The sequence below is a fragment of the Dipodomys spectabilis genome, unplaced genomic scaffold (genome assembly GCF_019054845.1).
Source record: "Dipodomys spectabilis isolate Male_0828 unplaced genomic scaffold, ASM1905484v1 ptg000436l, whole genome shotgun sequence".
Classification (NCBI taxonomy): Eukaryota; Metazoa; Chordata; class Mammalia; order Rodentia; family Heteromyidae; genus Dipodomys; species Dipodomys spectabilis.
The window spans coordinates 3,249,642-3,270,241 of record NW_024871113.1 but is presented as its reverse complement, the minus strand read 5'-3'; the positions used below and the strand labels follow the sequence as shown (position 1 = coordinate 3,270,241).

Genomic DNA, 20,600 nt, shown 5'->3' with positions numbered 1-20,600 from the left:
GAGCGCTAGCCTTGAGCTGAAGAGCTGAGGGACAGTGCCCAGGCCCAGAGTTCAGGCCCAACGACCGGACCCCCAAAAAATAAATGTGGGGGCTGGGAAGGTGGCTCAGTGGTAGAGTGGTTTGCCTCACATGCATGAGGCCCTGAGTTCAATTCCTCAGCACCACATAAGCAGAAAAAGGCGGAAGTGGCACTGTGGCTCAAGTGATAGAGTGCTAGCCTTGAGCTGAAGAGCTCAGGTACAGTGCCCACTCCCAGGCCCAGAGTTCAGGCCCCATGACCAAAAAAACAAAAACAAAATAAATAAATAAATAAATGTGGGAAAATATTGTATAGTTATTAACCAATTAGACCATAAGTACTGATTCTCTCTGCAGGATTCTGTGATTTCTCTTTGATAATCTAGGAATCTACTCAATATAATATAGAGTAATGACACTAAAACCTTCCTAGTAACAAATTGCTTAATTTGAAGCTGTTAACTGCCTCTTCAGAATAACAATTATAATCCTTAATTCCAGGACAACAAATTTTACCTTTAAAAAAAAAAAAAACAAGCCTTAGAAGCTGGGTGTCCACAGACATGCCTGTAATCCTAGCTACTCAGGAGAATCAAGGATTGGAACTAGCCTGGACAAGGAAGTCCATGAGACTCTTATCCCAAATTAATCAGGAAAAAACTAGAATTGGCACTCTGGTTAAAGTGGTAGAGTGCTAGCCTTGAGCAAAAGGAATTCAGGGACAGAGCCCAAGCCCAGTGTTCAAGCTCCAGGCTGACAGAAAGGAAGGAAGGAAAGGGGGAGGGAGGGTGAGCAGACAGGCAGGCAAGCAAGCAAGACTTGGAGCTCTGTAATCCTAGCTACTCAGGAGGCTGAGATTTGAGGATGGCAGTTCAAACTCATCCAGAGCCGGAAAGTGTGTGAGACTCATGTCCATTAAAACTACCAAAAGCTGGGCACTGGTGGCTCACACCTCTAATCCTAGCTACTCGGGAGGTTAAGATCTGAGATTCACGGTTCAAAGCTAGCTTGGGCAAGAAAGTCTGTGAGACTCTTATCTCCACTTAATCACCAGAAAACTGGAAGTGGTGTTCTGGATCAGTGGTGGAGTGCTGCCTAGAGCCAAAGAGTTCAGGGACAGTGGCCAGGCCCAGAGTTCAAGCCCCACAACAGACAAAAAATAAAAATAAATAAAAATAAAAACCCTACCTAAAAAGTGTAGCTGTGGGCTGGGACTGTGGCATAGTGGTAGAGTGTTTGCCTAGCATGCATGAAGCCGTGGATTCGATTCCTCAGTACCACATAAACAGAAAAAAACAGACATGGCGCTGTGGCTCAAGTGGCAGAGTGCTAGCCTTGAGCAAAAAGAAGCTCACAGACAGTGCCCAGGCCCTGAGTTCAAGCCCCAGAACTGGTAAAATTAAAAGAAAGTGAAGCTGTGATTCAAGTAGTAGAACACTAGCCTTGAGCAAAAGCTCAGGGACAGTGCACAGGCCCTGAGTTCAAGCCTCAGGACTGGCAAAAAAAAGTGGAGCTGTGGTTCAAGTAGTAGAGCACTAGCCTTGAGCAAAAGCTCAGGGGTAGTGCACAGGCCCCAAGTTCCAGGACTGGCACCAAAACCAAAAAACAAAGACAAAACAAAAAACTTAGGAAAAGGAGATTCATTTCAAAATGGCAACGAATAATTGCTTACTTGAAGATTATATTCAAACTTTGTGCTTTCCTTATACTGCATCTTCCTCTGAACAAAGATCTATCTATAGTCAGTCAAGTACAGATAATACTCATGTGGAGGCATATAATATAAACAACATCATATATAAACAACAACTACATCTGAACATATCATAGACTCTAGCTTCTAATCTACTGTATTTCAAAAACTGAAGCACACTATACAGTTATTACAGTATGTAGGGGTCAGTTACAATCTTTCACAATCCACATTTCAGCAGGGCAGACCAGATGGGCACTGGTGGCTCACACTATAATCCTAGCTGCTCAGAAGAGTGAGATCTGAGGATTATGGTTTGAAGCCAGTCCAGGGAGGAAGTCTGTGAGACTCTTATCACCAATTAACAACCCCAAAAACCAGAAGTGAAGTTGGGCCTCAAGTTCTAGAGTGCTAGGCTTGAGCAAAAAATCTCAGGGACAGAACCTAGGGCCTCAGTTTGAGCCCCAAGATCAGCTTCAAGAACAAAAGGCAAGAATTTCTTTCAATTAAACTTTTATCAACTAAGGAATAGTGCTATTTTTACATATTGATGAAATTCACTTAAGATGTACTAACTGAAAGAATTCAGAATCATAAAGGCCACTGTATGCCTTCCTGCTCCCCCACCCCACACCCACCCATGCCTTGTCTATGAATAGCTAGTCAAAACTTAAAAAACAAATTCTAAGAAGTGGTTGGGCACAAGTTGGCTCATGCCTGTAATCCTAGCTACCTGAGAGCTTGAGGTCTGGAGGATTACAGCTCAAGGCCAGCCTGGGCAGAAAAGTTGGCAAGACTTCATCTCCAAAATTAACTGGAAAGGGCAGAACTGACTCAAGTAATAGAGTGCCAGGCTGGCATGTGTAATGCATTGAGTTCAAACTCCAGTACCCCCAGGGAAAAAAAATTTCAAACAAATGGGTATTCTGACAACACAATAAATACACATTTATATAATCAATACCATGTGCTACCAGTAAGTTCATTCACTCTCCACAGCAATTTTCATTTTTCCTCATTCTTCATAAATTTCTTACCTTAATTCATTGCTCATTTAGATGATGACCCTGTCTCATATTCCACCAAGGAAAAAGAAGCTGTCTGAGTAGTGCTGTCTCATCTTTCCATGACTAATTCTACATAATCTACCTGTGTCCACAGATTTTTTTTTTTTTTTTGTCGGTCGTGGGGCTTGAACTCTGGGCCTGGGTGCTGTCCTTCAGCTCTTCAGCTCAAGGCGAGCGCTCTACCACTTGAGCTACAGCGCCACTTCTGGTTTTCTGGTGGTTTATTGGAGATAGGAGTCTCATGGTCTCTCCTGCCCGGGCTGGCTTTGAACCACGATCCTCAGATCTCAGCCTCCTGAGTAGCTAGGATTACAGGCGTGAGCCACCAGCGCCCGGCTGTGTCCACAGACTTTTTTTTTCCTGTCATCTCAATGCATGAGATTTCCTATCCACTGAAGGCCAGTCCCCAATATGAATGCTTTTTACTTTTCCAAATAATTTGATTTTGTGGTTAACATTGCTGCTATCTGATTAGATCTCCACTACCCCCACCCCTGCCCTTATTTCTGCATGTCCTGGTGCTTGAACTCAGGGCCTGGGTGCTGTCTCTCAGCCTCTTTGTGCTCAAGGCTAGCGCTCTACCACTTGAGGCACAGAGCCACTTCTGCCTTTTTTGGAGTAGTTTATTGGAGATGAGTATCACAGACTTTTCTGCTGGTGCTGGCTTTGATCTGATCTCAGCCTCCTGAGTAGCTAGGATTACAGGTGTAAGCCACTGTTGCCTGGCTATTTCCCCTTTTTACTGAATCATTTGCTTCAAATATAATCTCTTCATAAACAAACCAAACCAGTTCCTCCTTTATTACCACATTTCCTTTTAGCTACTGTTGTCTCCAATGTCTTCCCATTCCTTATTCTACCTGCTTTACATAGCTTTTAATTACTCCGTGACTGGGAAGCCCTCAGTATCACCTATGATCTCCATGTTGTGAAAGTCAGTGGATGCTTTTATTTCATCCTTTCTTAAATCTTACTTCTAGACAATAAATGATAATTCCTTACTGAACCACTTTCCTCTTTTTACAAGCCTGGTTTCCCTCTAGTTCCTCTTGGACTGTTCATTTTTATTTTTTCATCTTTTCTTTCTCCTCTACTGGAGACTTGAGTTTTAATCATAGTGCCATCAATAAACAAAATAAAATCCACACTACTTATAATAATAATAAAGTCCTGCAATTACAAATGTTACTCAATAAAGTAATAATATATAAAGTAATGATTCAACACGTTATAGTCGTTTCATGTTGCTCAAGTATTAGGGAAAAATTCACTAATATTGTAACTCCAAAGGAAAACTCAAATGTAGAACCTGGCCATACAAGGAAAAAGAAATGAAATTCTGGGTCCATATTTATTTGATTCTTAATCCAACTACAACAGTGAAGATCAAAGTTGGATGCCAGAGGCTCATGCCTATAATTCTAGTAACTCAAGGGACTGAGATCTGAGGATCAAGGTTGGAAGCTAGCCTGGGTAGGAAAGCCCATGAGACTCTTATCTCTAATAAACTACACAGAAAAAGCTGGAAGTGGCACTGTAGGTCAAGTGGTAGAGTGCTAGCTTTGAGCAAAAGGAGCTCAGGGACAGCATCCAGGCCTAGACTTCAAACCTCAGGACTGGCAAAAAAAAAAAAAAAGTAAAGATCAAGGATTATTGTTAAATTTAGTGTTACTTAATAATTTGTATTAGAGATTAGATTAAAAACATACAACTGCTTTCTAAAGCTTTCTAAATATATGTACAGGCTACCTGAATTATTTTACTTAACGGATAAATAATAGTATTGGAATCATTAAATAGCTACGATCACTATCCCTTTTGATCACAAGGAATTATGTTAATGTTTTTGGATGAAAGCACTGCCATTTGAACTACTCAAATTAAAAGTTAGAATGTGTTTGTGACTTTAACTGAGCATCACTATCCCACAATACTGTGAAATTAGGAAAATTATGTAACCACTTAATCACAATAAAAAAATATGAAAAAAAAAGGAGCTACTCAATTATTTCAGGCAGAAGGCACATTTTTTGGTATTTCCCCATTCTTTTGTACTTACAAAGCATTCTGAGTCTGTTTTGTCTCTCTCTCTGTATAAAAACAATCATATACATATATATGTATTTGTATATGTATGTATCTGTCATTACTCCCACTAGCTTCCCCTACTCTCAACTGGAATAAAAACATACAGACCATGTCTGATTTGTTTTGTATTCCAGTTCTAATAAAGTAGATTCAAAAGAACAGTAATAAAATGGACTATGAAATATTTAAAAACTTTTAATACCAATTTAAAATAGCATTGTTTATAGCTATCAAAAGATCTGTGTTTTAATTTTAGTTTTCTATTCAATCTAGAATCTTGTAAAAGCCACTCAATTTCCTGTTTCTCCATTCAGTTATCTTCAAAACATGGAAATAACCTATCATACATTTTTTTTTGGGGGGGGGGTGTTCAGTTGTGGGGCCTGAACTCTGGGCCTGGGCACTGTCCCTCAGCTCTTCAGCTCTACCACTTGAGCCACAGCGCCACTTCTGGCTTTTTTTTTTTCTGCTTATGTGGTGCTGAGGAATCGAACCCAGGGCCTCATGCATGCAGCCTCATAAATGCAAGGCAAGCGCTCTACCACTGAGCCACCTTCCCAGCCCCCCTATTATACATTTTTAAAGCAATGATACTATTAGTGAACTAACCTATGTGAGTTATTTTGAGCTCTTAAATTTTGTCTCCCACCGGGTGCCAATGGCTCACGCCTGTAATCCTATCTACTCAGGAAGCTGAGATCTGAGGATCTGGGTTCAAAGCGAGCCCACTAGAAAACTGGAAGTGGCGCTGTGCCTCAAGTGGTAGAGTGCTCTCGCCTTGAGCTGAAGAGCTGAGAGGGACAGTGCCCAGGCCCAGAGTTCAAGTCCCATGACTGACCAAAAAAAAAAAAAAGAAAAGCCTCCCTTTTCTTTTTGTCTTTTTAAAAACTATTATTTAAAGGTGATGTATAGAGGGGTTACATTTACATAAGTAAGAAAATGAGTATGTTTCTTTACGACCCATGTTACCCTTGCCTCTCTTTTCTATTTCTGCTTTGTTTTCCTTCCTAAGCACATAATTATCTACTGGGGGTGGGAGAGTTGTTCTGAGAGAAAATAATGAAACTAGATATTGGAAAATCTCTTTTAAAAAAGTTTTAAAGGGCTGGGAAGTTGGCTCAGTGGTAGAGTGCTTGCCTTGCATGCCTGAGGCCCTGGGTTCGATTCCTCAGCACTACATAAAGCAAAAAGAAAAAAAAAAAAAAAAGCCAGAAGTGGCACTGTGGCTCAAGTGGTAAAGCGCTAGCCTTGAGCTGAAGAGCTGAGGGACAGCACCCAGGCCCAGAGTTCAGGCCCCATGCCCGGACCCAAAAAAAAAAAAAAAGTTTTAAATACATTAATAAAAGTATCATATTGTTCAAAAGAGCAAAAATGTGACTGTAAGTGAATTTTCCACCTCTTGGGGAGGGGCTCTGACTTCAGAAGGTAGTTTACATACAGTATTAGATTAGACACAATTATAAGCATCCAAATTTAAAATTAAATCATAAACATTTTCTTTCTAGAGAATTATAGCTTGCAATAGCTAAGTATCTAAATAGATTATCATACAGGGAGAACAAATAATAGATTTTAAGAACATAAAATACTTTTATAATAGAACATGTCCCATTTATTTTATTTATTTATTTATTTATTCATTCATTCATTCATTCATTCATTTATTTTGTCGGTCGTGGGGCTTGACCTCTGGGCTAGGGCGCTGTCCTTGTGCTCTTCAGCTCAAGGCTAGCGCTCTACCACTTGAGCCACAGCACCACTTCCCTCATTTATTTGAAACTGGAAAAAAAATCTTCCTTAACAATGTCCATTGTATTGTAACTATTTTTGTTATGTGCAATTAACATTATCCTTAGTTGGATGTCATGAACATCATCGTTCACCCTTCCCCTCACACAGAGACTCAAAAATTCACATCATCTCTAGAAATTAGCTTTGAAATACTGAAATGACATTTCAGTATTAAGAGGTTCAACTCCCCATCTGTCTTCACAGATGTGTTCAAGTACATAAAATAAGAAACATGAGATTGTCAATACAGCCAGGTTCTGAATTGCTATCATGCTGATCTCATGTGGTGTAGGGTTCTGCAGTTGGCAGGAAATGTTTGATTTCTTTCTGCTTAGGAAAGCCATTTTATCAGCACTGGCAGTATTAAGTAACAAAGGAGGGGTAGACAGCCCACTAAGTTAGCTTTATCTTCTGTAATAGACTTCAGAGGTAAGATATAAGGAGACATCTTTTAAGGTCATTTAGTCATAGATGGAAGATTTTCTTAAATTTTATTTGAACAACTAAACTACTAAATATAATAAGGCATTATTCCTAAATTTGCTTATTTCTTTTAATCTAATTCTGTATCTCACTACCCATCTTGATGTTTCTTCATTGGTGAGGAACCTAATAAACTAAGTCTTTCACCACATAAATGTTTAAGTTGGGTGCACACTGAAGAGAATGCTTTGCAAGCAATATAGAACACGTTGCTTTGCTGAAAGTCACCAGCAAGAATGGACTATTTGTGCCCTAGAAAGTAATGTCAATTTCATAGAAGAATACTTCTTTTTCATTTCAGTCTCAAACTTCTTAAATTAGTATATGACTATTAGCTGATAATTGTTTCTATTTAGTAGTGGTTATACTTAGTATATTTCTGTCCTTGAAAAGAGGGTTTATACATTTGCAAATGGCAAATTAAAAAGTGTTCCTCTGCACTACTACTACTTCTGTGGAAGCACTGGCTAAGAAGATATGACAAATACTCCTCTGTCAAAGTTGATCCAAACAACTTCTAATTCTACATAAAAATACAAACAAACAAATGCTGGTTTATTCTGAGATTAACTGTAATTCCTTAAACATTCTCTTAAGTTTAGATATAAGATTTTATTCTCTGATAGACTGGTATATAATATCAGAATATTAGAATAAATCCAATGGATAATCTGTTATAGGGTTTTCCCTATTTCTAGGATCTACAGATTCAGAAAGCTTAACAACTATATTTTGAGAGTATGTACATAGGTAAAAAGTCTGAGAATCAAGATGTGATATAGGCAGAAGATGTGGCTCAAGTGGTAGAGCACTAAACTTAAGCAAAGAAGCTAAGAGACAGTCCCTGGCCTGAGTTAAAACACTAGTACTAAGAAGAAAAAAGAAATTGAAGAGTGGGTACAGATCCAGTTCAATCTCTATCATCTCTAAAATACTTCACAGTAATTACTTATATGATGCTATGGTTCTGTACCTGAAAGTAATATAATCTAAACCATCTATGTTAATATTTGATAATCTTCAAATTTTAGTAAGCTATGGCAAATGTGCTATTTTATAAACTGATGATGGGATAGAATAAGTCTTGTATCTATCCATCAACAGTTTTTTTTTTTTTTAAAGCAAAATCAACTTATAAAAACTAATCCTTAAAAATACAAAATTAGGCCAGGTGCCGATGGCTCATGCCTGTAATCCTAGCTAGTCAGGAGGCTGAGATCTGAGGATCATGATTTAAAGCCAGCCCAGGCAGGAAAGATGTGAAACTCTTATCTCCAATAAACCACCAGAAAACTGGAAGTGGCGCTGTAGCTCAAGTGGTAGAGCATTAGCCTTGAGCTGAAGAGATGAGAGACAGCGTCCAGACCCAGAGTTCAAACCCCATGACCGACAAGAAAAAGAAAAAAAATACAAAATTATATATTATAAACAATAAGCAAATAAACTTCAATTCCATAAAATGGTCAATTAATAGTAGGAGGAGATGATAGAGAATGTCAGAAAGAGATTACAGATAACAGTAAAGAGAAAGGAAAAAGGAGAAAGGAAAGTAGAAATGAGGGGAAAGTAGAGGGTAAGAAAAATGGAGGGAGAGAAGAAAGAGGGAGAGAAGAAGGGAAAGAGAGAAAAAGGAAAGGTGAGAGAAAGGGAGGGGAGAGGATATAGGGGAAAGAGGTAAAGAGGGTAAAGAAGAAAATAGTGTACTTAAATTAATGTTTTACTTGTGTAAGAGGTCCTTATGTCTGACATTCATCAACCCTTTGTTATTATCTCATTCTAAACAGAAGAGTGACTGGCAACTTGATGGGTAAACAACCTGCTGTTATTTTTAGCAGCAAGGTTCTACTCATAATTTCTATCTTATCTCAAATCCTACTACTGTATAACAGGAAATACATTTTTATCTATAAGAAAATGTTTCCATATAAACAGGTATATGAAATATGGTAAACAACAAACACTTGGGAAAAGGGACTAAAGTACTGTAATTAACATCAAAACAATCTGAAAAGTTAGACAAATCTCACCTTGTATTTTTTTTATTCACATATAAACTAATAACATATATATCAGAATAGGCAATTATCAGAATATAGTAATTTTTTGTTTTTAGCATTTTCAAATAAAAATAATTTAAAGAGAAAGAATAGAAAATCTATTCAGAAGCAGCTTTATCTCACTGGAAAAGTAGTCTTTATTCACAATAAATAAAGGAGCACTAAAACAGACATTTAACTAACTGTGTCATTAAAGAATGATTCCAATTTTACTGCCTTTCTTTAACTCTCAAGATAAGCAATACACTTGTTTAAGGCACATTCTTCCTTCTCAGATAAGAGATTTCACCTCTGCAAAATATCTGGTCCAGCCAATCAAGTGTCTATTTAATTTTCACATGGAGTTTCTCATAGAATTTTATTTATTTATTTTTTTTTTGGGGGGGGGGGGGGGGCCTGGTCGTGGGGCCTGAACTCTGGGCCTTGGAGCTGTCCCTCAGCTCTTCAGCTCAAAGCTAGCACTCTACCACCTGAACCACAGCACCACTTCTGGCTTTTTTTTTTTTTTTGTCCGTAGTGGGGCTTGAACTCTGGGCCTGGGCGTTGTCCCTTAGCTCTTCAGCTCAAGGCGAGCACTCTACCACTTGAGCTACAGCGCCACTTCCTCTCATAGAATTTTAAAATAAGAGAGTTATATGTTACTTGCCAGATTAAAAACTAGATGTTGACTTTTTATCTATTTTATTATATAATAACAATTAGAACACATTTCTACATTTGCATCTTGCATCCCCCAAAATTTAAGAGTAAAATATTTTACCCACAAAATATTTTTGTTAATGTTATGTAAATCATGATTTTCAATACTGCTTTAAGTAGTTCAAAAAGAAGTCAATGAACAAAATAAAAAATTCAGCTATGTGAAATTCTATATATCCTGCTTTTATATTTGGAAATGTCAATATTTGGAATTTCCATGAATTTCTCTTAAATCTCCAGGATAATTATTATAGACTTATATAATGCTTTGGCAAATAACAAAACTACTACTCATTATTTGTCTGAATTCTTAAGTATTGTTTAGGTTAAGGCAGTAAGTACAAGTTATATGATTAGTTAGTCATAAAAGCAATTTAGCGGGTTGTGACTAACATTTAAAAAAGAAAATATCAGCATATGGAAACAATGTTAATCTCTGAAATGTTTTGTTTTCAGTGATGTTTCATTTCATATATATATATATGTTTATATTATAGATATAATTTAGTCATGCTTTAAAACATATTGTTTGTTATATAAATGCCATGACAAAGTGAATGTGATGATGTTATTGATAAAACAAGGTTGGAAAGGGAAATAATTTATTGTGGGAGTCCTGATATGTAATGTTTTCTACCTACCATGAATGAATTTATTTATCATGCAGCTAGTATTTATGTTGGCTCCCTACCCTCACTTCACATCCTAATATTCTAGCTAATCATAGTAATAACTATTAGATTTCCAAGTCAGGTAAGTATTAGTTTTATAAACAATAGAATAAGATTAAAGTCTTAAAACTTCTACTGTATTCTTACCTGTTGGTAATCCTTTTCCTCTCAAACGGTCCCGAATAGCCTGGCTTCGGTCAGACTTTTGCTCATTGTTACAGGAAAGCTGATCCATCTGTACACAGGTAATCAAAAATCAAATTTGACAAAAGAATCTCTCTTTTGTTTTTACAATAATTGCCTACAGAATGACACTAATTACTTTTTGGAGGCATCAGCATTAAGGAAAGAGACTATCTTGTCATTTGTATTCCTTGACTAAGAGATTTATGTAGATCAGTACTGGCCAATTCATTTCAGGAAATTAAAAGGCAAGAAACAATTACTAAATAGTAATTTGTTACCTAGAAACACAGTTAACTAGATTAAAGTTGTAGTTAAAATGAATTATATTTTAAAACAGTAAACTCAAAATGTTCCTTTTTCCCAACTACTTTCATCTCTAAGTTCTAAAATTTTAAAACAAAGGTGTATTGTACTCATAACTGATACACTGAATTCAAATTTCTTTGTACAACTACTTAAAGTTAATTAAGAATAAATTTTATAAAAATTTCTAATTATTTTAGTTTTTATATTAATTGTAACCATTCACTGAAGCTATTATTTAAAGAAACATGTTTTAGAGGCTGGGAATGTGGCTTAGTGGTAGAGTGCTTGCCTAGCATGTATGAAGCTCTGGGTTCGATTCCTCAGCACCACATAACAGAAAAGGCTGGAAATGGCGCTGTGGCTCAAGTGGTAGAGTGCTAGCCTTGAGCTAAAAGAAGCTCAAGGATAGTGCCTAGGTCCTAAATTCAAGCCCAGGAATAGCATTAAAATAAAAAAAAGAAAGAAAGAAAAGAAAAGAAAAGAAAAGGAATATTTTTTAGATCTTACATGCCAGAATTATTTGTATGGACACACTGACGGTGACAGATTTCAATTTTTTTCTTTTTGTGCTAGAAGTATGGCTTTGTTTTGCTCAAGGCTGATGCACTACCACTTGAAGCATGCCTTCACTTCTGGCTTTTGCTAGTTAAATGGAATTAAGAGTCTTTAAGATTTCTCTGCTAGTCTGCTTCAAACCTCAATCCTCAGATCTCAGCTCCTGAGTAGCTAGGATTACAAGGGTGAGCCATCAGCATCTTCCATCAATGCTCTTTTTAGTGATCCTAGGGCTTATACTCAAGGCCTGGGCCCCGTTCCTAAATTATTTTGCTTAAGGTTCATGCTCTACCAGTTGAAACACAGCTACACTTCTGTGTGTGGTTTCTGCATGGTTTTGTTTGTTAAACGGTCTCACAGACTTCCTGCCGGGTTGGTATTGAATGACAATCCTCAAATCGCAGCCTCCTATGTAGTTAGGCATGAGCCACTGGTGGCCAGGATCCATGCTCTTTTGGGTCTTTTCAATAATAAAATGTTTTGATAGTCTTACATGTCAATAGCTTTACCCAAGGATATTTGTTTAAAGTAAACCATGTCAAATTAGTTCAAATTTAACATTCTAAGGAATGGAAAGTTAGTGTAAGGTCTGCTCCTGGATGGCTAGCAGACTCCAACCTCCTCGCAGCAAAGTCTCCACCCAGTACCTGCATTACCTAGGCAACTGGGACACCTGGAAGAGGTCACATCTGCATCCCATGTGACCTTCACATCGGAATTTGATGTGGCCACACCTTTCTCTAGATACGGCCTACTAGCCCAGGCCCACTCTCTCTCTGCTCTTTTCTAGCTCTTTCTCAGCTCTTTCCTTCTCTTCTCTTTCCCAGCTCTCTTCTCTTTCCAAGCTCTCTCTTTCCCACCTTTCCCAGACGCTCTCTTTTCTAGCTCTTTTCTCTCTTTTCTAGCTCTTTTCTCTCTCTTTCCCAGCTCCCTCTCTTCCCCAGATCTCCCAGCTCTCTTTCCCAGGCCTTTCCCCACCGCATGGAGGACCAAGATGGCCTGGTGCCAGCCAGAACGATGAATAAGCCTACCCCTTACCTGAATACCACGTGCGTGGTGTGGTTTTTACTCAGCCACCTCTTTTTAAAAACCTAACAGTTAGGACAATGTTTTTTTTCAGACAACTGAATAGTAATAACATTGACATACAAAGTAGAAGCAGCAAGAATGGTAAAGAGTAATTGCTTAAACCCAGTACCAAAGGCATGAATACATTCTTGTATGTTTGGATAGACACCAGCATACTGACACATACCCTTTTATCCTTTTCTTACTGAAATTTGAGTATGAATTAGAAACCTATCAAAAGTAGTATATTCAAGGCTCAAGCATTCTGTTGCCTAAATATAGTATTCTTGAACTGCATCTATGACATTAGTATAGATTATACTGCATTGTCGGTAACGGAAGACATAGTGAATATCCTGCATATTTGGGAATACCTGCTCTGAGGCAGGGATCAATAATAGTTATTGAACTCTTATTGGATAGTTATTATGTCCCAAGCACTGCCTGAAGGGCTTGAAAATTTTATTTAATCCACACACAACCTCATGTGGTAGATATTATTAGTCTCATACCACAGGTAAATTGAAAAATAGCAAAGAAACTTGTAAGGACCTTAAAGAAGCTCAACCCTGAAAGTTATCACTAGTAATGTTCAGTAGTATGTATGGATGATATGTACCAATATCCCTGTTTAATAGAAGAATAAATCTAAGGAAAAAAATCTGCAATATTGGAAGAAACAAGACAAGTAAGCTATTTGTCATGTGAGTGGCTGCAGACAAATTATCTAATTAAGCTTTAGTTTCATCATCTTTAAAGGAGATAAAAGCATGTTTTTAGGATGGGGTTGTTAGATGAATTAATGTGATAATACAAATAAACCATGCAGCACAGGGTCTGCAATAAAATATAGCTGCTGGAGCTGCTTCTGTCCAGAAGCCTGAGAAGAGCAATGAAAAGTGAGGGAAGTGTTATTATACTCCGTAAAAGTAAAATTGCCTTTATCAAGAAAGGTTCTCTCTACCTGCAGATTCCGATTGTCTCTTCAATTCTTCTCTCCCACTGAACAACCCCCAGTATACCCATGCCAAATTTATTACCATTCCCCAAACATACTCTGCTACTTGCCATTTCACAGCCTTTACTGAGGTTTACTTTCATCTGACAACTGTTTAGTTGACAGCATCTGTTTCAAAGGACAACTTTTTAAATGCAATTATAATTTGTACCCTTTTCCCAGAAATTCCAATCGAATTTTAATTTTTCTATTATTTTTCATAGCCTTATTTGGATTTTTATACTTAAGCAAATGGTTATAGCACATTAGATAAGAACTCCTGGATGATATTTATTTGTTTATTTAGTTATATGTAATCTTCATGAAGAAAATTGAAGTTATCTTTTTAAAAAATGCCATCTTTAAAGAAAATGCTTAAATACTAAATTTAAAATGTGATTATGCTTACAAGTTGGAAAGGTAGCTTACCCCAGCCAGATTTCCCAGAACCAGTTTTACCAACTGTTTCACATAGGAAAAGGAAGGAGCACAATTGCTATTCCTAACGTGGGCACTGCAAGCATCTAGGACAGTCCGGACAGAAACCCGAGCATAAATAACATCCTCACACATTCCAAGCAGTATGCTGTTGAGATGATCTCCAAGTTTAATAGGCTAAGAAGAAAAGAAAAGCCATGTTAATCACTAGTATTAAATCCTATTTCTACTATGGAAAAAAAAACCATTCTGGAACCCTAGGACACACAGTAAACACATTTCAAATACTTGGAGAAAATGTGTTCTTTCTCTGCTAGAATTGATCTCTATATTTCATCTTTCCTTAGACCAAAGATATTTTTGACAGAAAATGGTTAGCATATATTTTCCCAGACAAGAAGTATTACAGGAAAAAAAAAATTCTTTCTTTTGATTAAGACATGGAATTCTTTGGTTATTCAAATGTTCTGAAAATCAATTCCCATGTTATACCATTTAGTGGGAACTACTGGGGGTAATAAGTTATCTTCTATTATTCAATAGCTATTTATATATACACCATTAGGGAAAATAAACTATTTCCTAATAATATTCCCTAAGACATTCTGTTTTCTCCATAAAATTAATATCATTTCCACAATAAAGTGGAAGATTTCAGATACTACAATAAATCAAGAACTATGGAATTGTGGCTCAAATGGCAGAGTGCTAGCCTTGAGCAAAAGAAGCTCAGGGGCAGCTGGTAGGCTCCAAGTTCAAGTCTCAGAACCAGCATGTGCACACATGCATATGTGCACACGTGCACACTCACAACTTCCAATTATCTGATGAAATCAAGAAACTAGAATGAGACTTTTAACCAAACTTGTAAAATATTATGAAAGACAATCAACATCATCCACTAAGAAATTCAAGTAAAACTTAAAAGAAACCACTATAGTGCTGAGGATGGAGTTCAGTATGAATGGGTCCCTAGGTTCAATCCCCAGCACCACCAAAATAAGTAAGTACATCTATCCATCCTCCATCCATCCATGAATACACACATACACACACACACACACACACACACACACACACACACACACACACACACACACACACATATATAAACTTTTTTTGGAGGGGGGTCCGCTCATGGAGCCTCAACTCTGGGCCTGGGCACTGTCCCTCAGCTCTTCAGCTCAAGGCCAGTGCTCTACCACTTGAGCCACAGCGCCACTTCTGGCTTTTTTCTTTTTGCTTATGTGGTGCTGAAGAATCAAACCCAGGGCGTCATGAGTGCAAGGCAAGCGCTCTACCACTGAGCCACCTTCCCAGCCCCCTATATAAACATTTAAAATACCCCCCTGTACATCCCCAAATAAAAATAATAATAATACCAAGGAATGGTAAGTAGAGCAACTTGGGCTTTCCTCTACTGCTGATGGGGGGAAAAAACTGACATGTACTAGGGATGGGAACATCCAGCCCTCAGGCCATATAAGGCTGTCAGCAGCCTCCTGTTATGATTTTGTATGGCACAGGAATGATGTTGTAAATATCATTGCTATTTTGCTCACAGCTGGCACTTTATCACTTGAGCTATGCCCCTACTTGCTGTTTTTGCTAGCTATTTGGAGATGTGTCAAGGATTTATCTGACCCATCTCACCCTCAAGCTTGATTCTTGAATCTCAGCCTCCTGAGATGATAGGCATGAGTCACTGGCACCTGGCTATCATCCCTCTTATAAGTCATCATAGTAGAAGAAATAAAATATACTCTCATTTCTCTTATATTTCTCTTATATTTCTGATTTCTTACACATGATTTCTCTTATATAGATGTGTATGTGCATACATACACAATTCAAAAAGGCTACCATTGGGATGGGAATGTGGCTCAGTAGTAGAGTGCTTCCTTGCATGCATGAGGCCATGGGTTTGATTCCTCAGCACCACATAAACAGAAAAGGCTGGGAGTGACTCTGTGGCTCAAGTGGTAGAGCATTAGCCTTGAGAAGAAGAGCTGAGGGACAGAGCCCAGGCCCAGAGTTCAGGCCCCATGATTGACAAAAAAAAAAAGGCTACCATTGAATGTGATATGTCTCTCAGCCTCAAATTTATACTCTCTTGTGATTCTCCTGTCTCTGTCCTGAATGTTGGGATTACAGATATACACTACCATGCCTGGTTGAGTATTATCAGTGGTCAATTCCTTCTCTCAGGATGAATTGTTGAAATCTGGGTAGTTATTGCTGCGTTTCTGAGAATACTGTACAGATAGTACAGAAATAGTAGCATGCCTTGCACAATGCTGTAGAACACATATAACACAAAGAACTTTTCTGTATGTGTAAAACTAAAATGTAAAAAGCATAACAAATGCAAAATCTTGACTTACTTGGCTCTGAGGTACTTCATGATCTGCTCCCCAATACAATGTCATTCCAAGAGAATAAATATGGATCTAGGAATAGAAATTTTTTATAATTACGATAAAATGAGATAAAACAAATTTAGCAAATACTATATGTTTTGTTCCAAAGAAAGAATAACATGTATTTTGAGACTGTCATTTTATATCTTACATAAAAGATGAGAGCTTAAAACAAAATGATTAAAAATTATTACAATACTTTTTTTCATTTCTGAGCTATGCTATAATCATTTTATTGTTTTATTTAAAATTTTAATGCAAATTCTAACAAATACAAATATATATTACTTTCCTCTTCTTTTACAGAATGTGAGAAACATTAAAAGTTACTCATGGCCTATTTTTCTAACTTTCCAAAAGAGATTTTTCTGCTTGGAAACCTTTATTTGACTGCTGCATAGAATCTTACTGTGTACTGTAAACTATTAATTTACTCAACCTGTTATTAATAGGCAGTTAAGGTTTTTCTACATTTCTGACATTATCAGTAATGTTTTAGCAAACATTAATGTCATTTTATACACTGGAGCAATTTCTCTTAAGTTAATCCCGAAGTAATGTATACAGAATTTGTATTATTTTGCTTTCAAGTTAAGATGTTCTAACATGTACACAGCCCAAGGTCTGCCAAGTTTAGATGCTACATTTTTAAAAACTGATGTAATGAAAATATGTTTCTTTTTTAGCAGTTCTGAGGATTGAACTAAATGTTAAAGGAAGCCTTCTATCATTCTATACCTCCAAAACCAAGAGCTAAATTTCTATTTTTGTTTTTTGTCGGTCGTGAACTCTAGGCTTGGACACTGTCCCTCAGCTCTTTAGCTCAAGGCTGGTGCTCCACCACTTGAGCCACAGCACCATTTCTGGCTTTTTCTGCTTATATGGTGCTGAGGAATTGAACTCAGGGCCTCAGACATGCAAGGCAAGCACTCTACCACTGAGCCACCTTCCCAGCCCAAGAGCTAAATTTCTACAATGTTTTTATACCTCTCAAAACCACTATTTAAGGCCTTAAAAATTGTTTTAAAAAGAAACACCTTTAAGAAAGCAAGGAAGGGGTGATATCCAAAAAAAGAAATGCACACATTACCTGACTTATGTAATGGTAATCCCTCTGTATTGTTGTTATTAAGCAACAATAAAGTTATATTTAAAAAGGAAGCACATAATGTGAACTATTTTTGAGTGTATATATAATTTCAATAGCGTTAAGAGTATTCACACTGCCGGGCGCTGGTGGCTCACGCCTGTAATCCTAGTTACTCAGGAGGCTGAGATCTGAGGATCATGGTTCAAAGTCAGCCTGAGCAGTAAAGTCCGTGAAACTCTAATCTCCAATAAACCACCTGCCCTGGCTGGCTTCAAATCACGATCCTCAGATCTCAATCTACTGAATAGCTAGGACTACAGACATGAGCCACCAGCACCCAGCTTCTAGTTTATTTTTTGAGGTGGAGGGGTGTCTCAGTAAGTTTTTACTCAGGTTAGTCTTTACTTATCATCTCCCGGTGCTCCACCTTCCAAATAGCTGAGAATACAAGTGTGAGGTATCATGGTCTAGTCCTACTTTTTTCTTTTGTTGTGGATTCTAAATGCCTTACAGAAAGAATTCATTGATGCCTACACAAAATTTTTCATAACTAGAGAATGAGATTCTTGTATAAATCAGTTTAAGTTCGTAAATCTCAGATACGTATGGCTTTACTATAATTCAGTAGTTATTTTTTTTGAGACATTAGACCCACTTAAGAAATTATCTCTTAAAGTGATTACCACACACAGAATTTAAGATGCCATTTCAAAACTAAAAATGGACCGCGGCCTGTTACCATGAACTAACATCAACTCAAAATGGATTAAAGACTTCAACATCAAACCCCAAACTCTGAAACTACTGCAGGACAGAGTAGGAGAAACACTTGAACTTATAGGCACAGGCAGGAACTTCTTGAACAGAGTCCCAGGGTTACAACAAATTGGAGAGAGATTCGCCAAATGGGACTACCTTAAAATAAAAAGTTTCTGCACAGCTAAAAACATAAGCTTCCAAACTAGAAAGACAGCCAACCAACAGGGTAAAGATATTTACCAGCGATATATCAGAGACAAAAGCCTAATATCTATTGTATACAAGAAACTCAACAAAATAATCCTTCCCAAATCTAATAAACCAATCATTGAATGGGCAAGGGAACTAACGAGAGACTTCTCAGAAGAAGAGATAAAAATGGCAAAGAAACACATGAGGAAATGTTCATCATCCCTGGCCGTAAAGGAAATGCAAATAAAAACAACCCTGAGGTACCACTTTACCCCAGTCAGAATGGCCTATATCCTAAATTCAGCCAACAACAAATGTTGGCTGAGATATGGAGAAAGAAGAACCCTACTGCATTGCTGGTGGGAATGTAAACTAATAAAAGCACTCTGGAAAGCAGTCTAGAGATTCCTCAGAAAGCTAAATATAGACCTTCCCTATGGACCTAGCCATACCACTGCTAGGCATCTACCAACAGGAACCAGGATACAAGTGCACATGCACTTTCATGTTCATTGCTGCACTATTCACAATAGACAAGATATTGAAACAACTCAGATGCCCCACTACAGATGAATGGATCAAAAAATTATGGTACCTATATACAATGGAATGTTACCCGACCATTAGAAAGGACAAAATAATGGCATTTTCAGGGAAATGGATGGAACTAGAACAAATCATGTTAAGCAAGATAAGCCACGTTCAAAGAGACAAACAGCACATGGTCTACGTAATATGCAGATGTTAAATTCAAACTGCAAGGAGATATGACAAAGTAAACTCCAGAAACAAAGGACCTCTTCTTCTTAATTTGTCACATCATTTTTAGATGACTCCATGTTCTTGACCTCACATATGGTATTCACATGTACACATCTAAGGGAAGCCAGGAGAAGGGCACGGAATCAGCGGGTAACAGGGGAAAAATTCAACAGAGGGGCCCATCAGCTGCACTGGACATGAATGAAAGTGAACTAAGCAACTCATGGGCAGCGATGGGAGGAAGGGAATGAAAGAGAAAGAAGGAACAGCTTACACTAAGCAAAAGGAAAGAAATGTACATATCACTTGATTTGGAAAAAATAGCTGTAGTGTCAAAGTTTGTAGAGTCTATAAGCTTTATAGACCATGATAATGACAATGCACCTGGTGAAGGTTAAAATGTGTTTGTGGGACTGGGAAGGTGGCTCAGTGGTAGAGTGCTTCCTTGCATGCAGGAGGCCCTGAGTTCGATTCCTCAGTATCACATAAGCAGAAAAAGCCAGAAGTGACTCTGTGGCTCGAAGTGGTAGAGCATTAGCCTTGAGCTGAAGAGCTGAGGGACAGTGCCCAGGCCCAGAGTTCAGGCCCCACAACCAATCAAAAAAAAAAAAGAGAAAAAAATGTGTTTGTGACTTAAACTAAGTATCACTATCCCACAATATTATGAATTTTGTGAAATTTATGTAATCTTTAATCACTTAATCTCAATAAAGAAGGAAAAAAGATGCCATTTCACTGACATAAGTCAAAAAGTATATACTATTAAATGAATCAGACAAGGCACAGGATGAATTCATACTGTTAAAATACTGCGTAACTATATATATATTTCAGCTAAATAAAACATTACCTATACATTTTAATAACTCCATGAATAATGACCAATACTGTATATACCTATAGTAAACAAAATCCTTTTCAAGCTCCTCATCTCATGGAGAAGTTTCTTAGGGTTAATGCCTTAAAATACTGCAATCACCTCAAAGCTATTGTTTCCCTCTGCTGATTGTTTATACTTCCAAAATGTATGTAGTTCTTAAAATATAAAAGACAGATCATCTTAATCCCAATATATCCTACCAATTCTCATCAGTTTTTTCTTCATATATATTACTGATGGACTAAATCAAGAGGCCTACCTCTAGTTTAATCTCTGAAAATGAAAATATTGCCATCAGCAAAAAGGGCTAGCATCACTTTAGATTGCAACTAGCAATGTGTATCAAAAAGTAAAATGTGCATTTTGACAGCAATTTTAT

At 37.5% G+C, this 20,600-nt stretch overlaps 1 protein-coding gene across 6 annotated transcripts in view; it reads right to left on the bottom strand.

The window, feature by feature from the left end:
* The window catches only part of Ptpn13 (protein tyrosine phosphatase non-receptor type 13), a 199,445-nt gene that overhangs the window by 125,718 nt on the left and 53,127 nt on the right, over window positions 1-20,600 (bottom strand). For all 6 annotated transcript variants that reach the window (XM_042668362.1, XM_042668363.1, XM_042668364.1 and 3 more), the window contains exons 4-6: window positions 16,503-16,568; window positions 14,110-14,295; window positions 10,716-10,803 (exon numbers count right to left, since the gene is read on the bottom strand). In XM_042668362.1, the coding sequence (XP_042524296.1) occupies window positions 10,716-10,803; window positions 14,110-14,295; window positions 16,503-16,568 (340 nt within the window). The remainder of the gene's footprint in view (window positions 1-10,715; window positions 10,804-14,109; window positions 14,296-16,502; window positions 16,569-20,600) is intronic.